The 8,212-nt window shown below is 43.9% G+C and overlaps 1 protein-coding gene across 1 annotated transcript; it reads right to left on the minus strand.

Annotated features, from left to right (window-relative positions):
* Positions 1-556: 556 nt before the first annotated feature.
* LOC147122601 (myosin light chain 5-like) lies at positions 557-7,102 on the minus strand. The gene is made up of 7 exons (XM_086003526.1): positions 6,996-7,102; positions 6,768-6,875; positions 5,894-5,969; positions 2,415-2,519; positions 2,250-2,328; positions 2,085-2,133; positions 557-759 (listed from the first exon to the last, which is right to left on the minus strand). The coding sequence occupies exons 1-7, from the start codon at positions 6,996-6,998 to the stop codon at positions 658-660; spliced, it is 522 nt and encodes a 173-aa protein (XP_085859652.1). The 5' UTR covers positions 6,999-7,102; the 3' UTR covers positions 557-657.
* Between the last annotated feature and the right edge of the window lie 1,110 nt (positions 7,103-8,212).

Raw genomic sequence — 8,212 nt, forward strand, 5'->3', positions numbered from 1 at the left:
GATAAGGGGTAAGCCATTTAGGACTGAAATGAGGAGGAATTTCTTCACCCAGAGAGTGGTGAACCTGTGGAATTCTCTGCCACAGAGGGCGGTTGAGGCCAGTCCATTAAATATATTCAAGAAAGAGTTGGATATATTTCTTGAGGCTAAAGGGATCAAGGGATATGGGGAGAAGGCAGGGACAGGGTACTGAATTTGGATGATCAGCCATGATCTCATTGAATGGCGGAGCAGGCTCGAAGGGCCGAATGGCCTACTCCTGCTCCTATCTTCTATGAATCTATGAATCTATGATGCATTCCCCATTCTTTAACCCACATTCCATTCCTTTTAATTCTAATTGCTTGATTCGGTCATCTAGTATTTGAATTTTTCAGCATTAAAATCCCACTTTTGTGTGTTATTTATGTTTGATTTAAATTATTGGATAATTCAAGTTTGTTTAGCACAAAAGTGCCTTTGAATTATTATGGTTAGAATGTATATACAGTATAAGCAGGTCATTAAACTGTATTCACAGTGAGGTCGCTGGGGTGGGCAGAAACTGCGAGAAGCATTGTCTATTTACAAAGTGGCTTTATTCACTGTTGATGCAACTTGATGATGAGGAAAAATGCAAAGGATCTGAGGAGTCCGGGTAACTTGCGGAGGTTTCATTTACTCTTCCTTTTCTTCACCGTGTGTCATGATGTAGCAGAAAGATTTATAATCTAGGTTACCCGCTGAGTCAATGGGAGAGGACTTAAACATCTGGTCAGCCTGCAGCACGTGGGAAAAAGGAGAAAGGGAGGGAGAAATGTTACACACAGTTATACACACTGAACTTGTAACTTACAGTGCTTCACCTGTACCGATAACATTGCATCTTATAATATAAATAAAATATACATACAGATACAAAACTGGGATTATTACAGACAATCTGATCAAATACATTGAAGGGAAGTACACACTAGAATCAACTCAGCAAAACCTATTTAGTGCACATGTACTATACAAATATAGAGTGTAAAGTAATTATTAACTTCAGAGATTTTTTTATCTACACCACAGATGCTGATGTAATTACCATTGCTGTTTTGCATAAGAACAATGCATCACATTTTAATTACAGCAGGCTATTTTTTTCAAAGAAAGTTCATTTTAAGAGAATGCTCCAAGTATAGAATGTATTCCATTTTGGGGCTGGAATGTGAAGAGACTCTCAGAAAACATAGAAACGTAGAAAAATAGGAGCAGGAGTAGGCCATTCGGCCCGTCAAGCCTGCTCCGCCATTCAATATGATCATGGCTGATCCTCTATCTCAAGCATGGTGGCATAGTGGTTAGCACTGTTGCCTCACAGCGCCAGGGACCCGGGTTCGAATCTGGCCTCAGGTGACTGTGTGGAGTTTGCATATTCTCCCCGCGTTTGCATGGGTTTCCTCCGGGTGCTCCGGTTTCCTCCCACAGTCCAAAGATGTGCGGATTAGGTTGATTGGCTATGATAAATTGACCCTTAGTGTTAGGGGGATTAAATACGTGGGGTTACAGGGATAGAGTGGGATATGTGTTGGTGTAGGGGTTACGTAGGGATCGGGTGGGATATGTGTCGGTGCAGGCTCGATGGGCCCAAATGGCCTCTATCTGCATTGTGGGGTTTCTGTGATTTCTGTGAATACAATATTCCCGCTCTCTCCCCATACCCCTTGATGCCTTTTGTGTCTAAAAATCTATCTATCTCCTTTGTAAATATATTCAGTGACTTGGCCTCCACAGCCTTCTGTGGTAGAGAATTCCACAGGTTCACCACCCTCTGAGTGAAGAAATTTCTCTTCATCTCAGTCCTAAATGTTCTACCCCGTATTCTGAGACTGTGACCCCTCGTTCTAGAACCCCCAAGCCAGGGGAAACATCCTCCCTGCATCCAGCCTGTCTAGCCCTTTCAGAATTTTATACGTTTCAATGAGATCCCCTCTCATTCTTCTAAACCTGCGCACGGGTCATGCTACACTTGAGCATATATAGTACTGTTCCAGGTTGGAACTACACAAGCAACCGTGCATTTACCAAAGAAAGGTGCGAAATTAAGTATTCATACAAACCTCCTCAGCCGTGAATTTGTCCGCTTGTGTCATCAACATCTGTCCTAATCTGCAGATGAAAAAAAGAAAGAAATGGAACATCAGCAGCTGTACAATAAGGACAGCACAAAAACTGCAAGACAAGCGATCAGCAAAAACGCCACGAAAGTACGAGGAAGCACATACTCGGCTTTGCTGATGTGTCCTTTGGCATCGGGATCAAACATTTTGAATGCGTTTAGGATCACCTCTTCCGGATCAGAACCTGTGTAAAAAAAAAAATCAAAAAAATCAGAGTTAGGCCAAAGTTAGGGAGCAGAAAATGGAAATGGAGAAGTATTAGAGACATACCATGTAACTTTTCTCCAAACAGATTTAAAAACATGGTGAAGTTAATTGGACCAGTGGCTTCTTTCAGCATGGATTCTAATTCATCATCTTTTACATGGAGCTTGCCTGAAAATAAAGAGAGAAGGAAAGTCCTGGATGAGACGAGAGGTTTTTTGAAGTTAATCCCTCCATCATCCAATTTCTCCCATTGTAGCGTGCAACTTCTTTGAGCAACCTTAATATTCCTTGTTTTATTACCCCATGTGGCTGATCGTCGAACATTTAGTATTACATAGAATTTGCAGCACAGGAACAGGCCATTCGGCACAACTGGTCCATGCCGGTGTTTATGCTCCACACCCCCCTCCTCCCACCCTACTTCATCTAATCCAATCAACATATCCTTCTATTCCTTTCTCCCTCATGTACTTATCCAGCTTCCTCTTAAAAGGCATTTATGCTATTCACCTCACCCACTCCATGTGGTAGCAGGTTTCACACTCTAACCACTCTCAGGGTAAAGACTTTTCTCCTGCATTTTTAATTGGATTTATCAGTGACTATCTTATATTTATGGCCCCTAGCGTTCTTTGAGTAAAGAACTTTTCTGTGTATATCTACTTTAAATCACTTTGTACTCATTTCTAATTTATACCACTGGTCCTATTTCCCTAGTTTGTCTGGGGTAACTTCATCTATACCATTCAATAGCTTGTATATACATCCCTCTTAGCTCGATACTGTGCAACCTTTTTTTTATAGTTAATGCCATTTACACTTGGGATCAGTCTTGTTACTCTTCTCTTTACAGTGTGTCTATATAGGTTTTATTGGGTGGTGACCATTCTGTGGTCTGACCAGTAAATCCTTAGCATAACTTCTGTAGAATAACAACAGAAAATGCTGGAAAAAACTCAGCAGGCCAGGCAACATCCGTGGAGAGAGAAATAGAGTCAACATTCCGGGTCGAAACCCTTCGTCAGAACTGAGAGAAAAGGCAGGAAATGAAACAGATTAAAAGGCAGTTTGGGGGCTGGGAAATGGGGGAGGGGATGAAAGAAGAGACATTAAGAGATAGTCAAGGTGAGACGAGATGGTAATAGGACAGGTAAAGAAACAGACAATGGCTCGAGATGAAGTGTGAAATGCGCTGGCAGAGTGAGAGACAGCTGCCATGTGGGAGAGGGAGAAAAAAAGGAAAAGGCACAAACCAAAAGTGTGGATAAAAAATATAAAAATATAATAGGGGCCGAGGTTATGATCTGAAATTGTTGAACTCGATATTGAGTCCGGAAGGCTATAAAGTGCCTAATCGGAAGATGAGGTGCTGTTCCTCGAGCTCACGCTGAGCTTCCGTGGAACAATGCAAGAGGCCGCAGACGGTGAGGTCCGAGTGGGAATGGAGCGGTGAATTAAAGTGACAGGCGACCGGAAGCTCGGGGTCACCCTTACAGACTGAACGGAGGTGTTCCACAAAGCGGTCACCCAATCTGCGTTTGGTCTCCCCAATGTAGAGGAGACCACATCGTGAGCAGCGAATACAGTATACTAGATTGCAAGAAGTACAAGTAAATCGCTGTTTCACCTGGAATGGGTGTTTGGGGCCCTGGACAGTGGGAAGGGGGGAGGTATAAGGGCAGGTGTTACATCTCCTGCGCTTACACGGGAAGGTGCCAGGCGAAGGGGAAGGGGTGCTGGGGGTGATAGAGGAGTGGACTAGGGTGTCTCGGAGGGAGCGGTCCCTACGGAATGCTGAAAGGGGAGGGGAGGGGAAGATGTGTTTGGTGGTGGGATCACGTTGGAGGTGATGGAAATGGCGGAGGATGATCCATTGAATGTGGAGGCTGGTGGGGTGAAAGGTGAGGACAAGGGGAACCCTATCGTGGTTCCAGGAGGGAGGGGCAGGGGTAAGGGCTGAAGTGCGGGAGATAGAACGGACCCGGTCGAAGGCCGTGTCAACCACAGTAGAGGGGAATCCTCGGTTGAGGAAAAAGGAAGAAATGTCGGAAGCACTGGTGTGGAAGGTGGCATCGTTGGAGCAGCTGCGGCGGAGACGGAGAAACTGGGAGAATGGAATAGAGTCCTTACAGGAGGCGGGGTGGGAGGAAGTTCTCTCCACGGATGTTGCCTGGCCTGCTGAGTTTTTCCAGCATTTTCTATTGTTATTTCGGATTTCCAGCAGCCGCAGCATTTTGCTATCGTATAACTTCTGTAGGCTTGTATTCCGGTAATATATTCTAGCATTCCGTAGTTTCTTTTTAAATTGTTTCATCACAAAGTAACTAGTGCATACTTACTCCTAGCCAATTTCCTTTTGCTAATCCTATTACCTAGTGTCAGCCGTCGCTCAGTTGGTAGCACACTCGCATCTGAATCAGAAGGTTGTGGGTTCTAAGTCCCACTCCAGGGAATTGAACACACAAATCTAGGCTGACACTCCAGTGCAGTGCTGAGGGAGTGCTGAACTGTCAGTCTTTCAAATGAGACGTTAAACTGAGGCCCCGTCTGTTCTCTCAAGTGGATGTAAAAGATCCCATGGCACTATTTCGAAGAAGAGCAGGGGAGTTCTCCCTGGTGTCCTGGGGCCAATATTTATCCCTCAACCAACGTCACTAAAACAGATTATCTGGCCATTATCACATTGCTGTTTGTGGGAGCTTGCTGAGCACAAATTGGCTGCCACATTTCCCACATTACAACAGTGACTCCACTTCAAAAGTACTTAATTGGCTGTAAAGTGCTTTGAGACATCCGGTGGTTGTAAAAGGCGCTATATAAATGCAAGTCTTTCTTTCTTTTATTCCATTCTATATTGGTATTGGCCAAAGCTGAAAAGGATGTCTTTTGGGTAAAATGTAAAACCAAGGCCGCATCTGCCTGTTTCAATAGTTGAAGGCCTGTAAAAAGCTCTGTTATTCAAAGAGGTACCATGGCCAACATTCCTCCCTCAACAAACACCACCATAACCAAATTAAGTCGTCATTTATCTTTTTGCTGTGTGCAAATTGGCAACCATGTTTGCACTAATGGCAATGGCATTTCAAAAGCAATTCATAGGTTGTGAAGAACTTTGAGGGTGTGATAAATTGCTATATAAATGCAAATTCTTTCTTTCTCCGATATTTGAAATATTCAATTAGAAACTGGTCTAGCATGACTAGCTTATTAAAATGAAACAACTTTACCTAGAAGGTTAACACAAGATAAGACACTGGCTAGCTATGGGAGAACTCCTGGAAGATAGCCACAAGCCGGTTCTGATGCCAACTGATTAATCTATTTATTGACAACTTTAGGGTTGAACTGAGATAGCCAAACATTTCTAAAATATTCTTATCTTCGAGTGAGTTGCGTTGAGCTACTAACTGCCTGCGTACAGGCAATGCACAGGTAGGTACTTCCCCGTCCAACATCCATACGCTGACAGTGTCAAATGTAACATCAATGCACGCTCAGAGTTAACAGACTCAACTTTGATCGGATTTGTAAGCAGCATTTACCCAAGGATGCATACGTGTCTTTCAGATCCTCTTTGTCAATGAAGCCATCTCTGTTCTGATCGATCAAAGTGAACGCCTGAAAGGGAAGGGGGGGGGGGGGGGGGAAGAATCAAAATAGCTGTTTAACACGACGATCCGCCAAGTTTAAAAAGAAGCTCCCTGGATTTCACATGCTATTTATTTCCTTCGATCAAACACCAGCCCAGGAATTTTCCCTCCTCATTTCTCGTGCATCTTTCCTTCCTGTAGTGGTAACGAACAAGGGGGAATATGTTCATAATTTAACCCAACAGTAAAATAAGATGCGCGTTCATTTACATAAATTAACATATGTTTCTGTCCCCGACGTGTTTCTGCCGTAATGAAATCGTTAAATTTGTAATACCGAATGTCAAGCAATTAGCACGGAATATTCAGCAGGGGTCAGACTAGACGGAGAAAGGGGGAACTGGGGCTGTTTTACTTCCAGTTTTAGATTTTGCTTTACGTTTAGAGCCGTGTTTAGCATTCCTATAAATATCGCTATTGCTGTCCCTATTTTTTCCCAAACTTCTGTGTTAAGTACAAGAAAGTGATATTTAATTGAAATGCAGCGTAAAGCAGGATTTTAGTAAAAGGCTAATTTTTAAAGGTCTAATTCTCCTTTTTTCCTCTTCTCTTCCAGTTCGTTTCTTCCCACTTTCCTTTGATATGATTTAACATTTTCATTCATCATGCACTCCCCTTTCCCTCTCTGACAACTTCCATCTCTTTCGTTTCTCTTGTTCCATTTTGTCTTCTCTGTTTCGCTCCACTCTCTAATCTTTTCTCAGAGATTTATCTCTCTGACATGCACATGTTTCGTTACTTGGGATTCTTACAGCTAGTGGCTTACTTCCTTGAATTCCTGGATCTGAGTTTGCTCAAAGCTGGAGAAGACATTGGACGAAGCTCTCTGGGCTCGCTTGGCGCCGCCTTCCTTCCTTTTGGTCTTTCGGCTCGACTGAAAGGGTAAATAAAATAAGAGAGAGAGAGACAGAGAGAGACATGACAAGAGTCAGAATCACTTGCAGCAGATCCGATCTACTGACGAAAGGCCAACGCCCGCACTGCACACACTCACCATGCTTGCCCCTGATCCCTGCGGTGCTGTGTGCCCTGGACTGTGGTTTATATAGCGGGTCCCTTGGCTGAGATTGCAGTTGGAGCTCCGACAGAGTCACCGAGGCAGGCGGCAGTCGGCTCCAAGAACTCCTTACATGGAAACATTCAGCCCGACAGCAAATGGGTCCCTGGCGACTGACCGATTAAAGCATCAGCACCTGATGCAGATCCGTTCCGATCTTTCACACAGGCAATTTTGAAAGTTTAATTTGCCGACAGTGCTCCGCCACTTGGAGATGAGATTGCAAGAGGCTGCAATTGGGAAATGCTCTTCAGCCCCAGTTCACACTTTAAACTTAGTTTGATCTTAAATTCTCTTGACGTTCCCGTCACAACGGCAGATCGGAAGAAAACCACGCAGGTTTTGCAGTGCAAAAATGGAACAAAATTGTCAGCCGTGGCTCAGTGGGTAGCACACTCGCCTCTGAATCACAAGGTTGTGGGTTTAAGCCCCACTCCAGGAGACTGGAGCCCATAAATCCAGGCTGACACTCCAGTGCAGTGCTGAGGGAGTGCTGCACTGTCGGAGGTGCCCTCTTTCGGATGAGACGTTAAACCGAGGCCCCATCTGCTCTCTCAGGTGGATGTAAGAGATTCCCGTGGCACTATTTTGAAGAAGAGTAGGCGAGTTCTCCCCCGTGTCCTGGCCAATATTTATCCCTCAACCAACATAACAAAAACAGATTATCTGGTCATTATCACATTGTTGTTTGTGGGAGCTTGCTGTGCGCAAATTGGCTGCCGCATTTCTCACATCACAACAGTGACTACACTTCAAAAGTACTTCATTGGCTGTAAAGCGCTTTGGGACATCCGGTGTTCATGAAAGGCGCTATATAAATGCAAGTCTTTTTTCTTTTTTGGATGCTTACTGAAATAAATCACTTTTAGTCACCTGATCCTTTTCACTGCAGTAGGGTAGATCAGATCCATCAGATCCAGAGAAATGTATTTATCATTAAAGAGGTACATGAACAGTACTCAGTACAAACAGGATATCTAGAGGAGTTACAACTGTTACTATTCACCCTGAAATAGCAACAATAACTGTTCATTTATATAGCCCCAATAACATCGAAAAAACGTCCTAAAGTGCTTCACCGAGGCATAATCAGACACAAGTGGATGTCCAGACAAAGGAGATATTAGGAAGGGGTGACTAAAGGCTTGGTCAAA

The sequence above is a fragment of the Somniosus microcephalus genome, chromosome 2, assembly GCF_052327205.1.
Source record: "Somniosus microcephalus isolate GS21.2 chromosome 2, FLI_Smic_1.0, whole genome shotgun sequence".
In the NCBI taxonomy this organism is placed as follows: domain Eukaryota; kingdom Metazoa; phylum Chordata; class Chondrichthyes; order Squaliformes; family Somniosidae; genus Somniosus; species Somniosus microcephalus.

Excerpts from the sequence above, each read along its gene's own strand:
- LOC147122601 (XM_086003526.1), bottom strand. Across the intron at positions 2,520-5,893 it reads AGACACGTATGCATCCTTGG|GCAAGCTCCATGTAAAAGAT; the intron begins GTAAATGCTGCT and ends CTTTATTTTCAG. Across the intron at positions 2,329-2,414 it reads GTTTGGAGAAAAGTTACATG|GTTCTGATCCGGAAGAGGTG; the intron begins GTATGTCTCTAA and ends TTTTTTACACAG.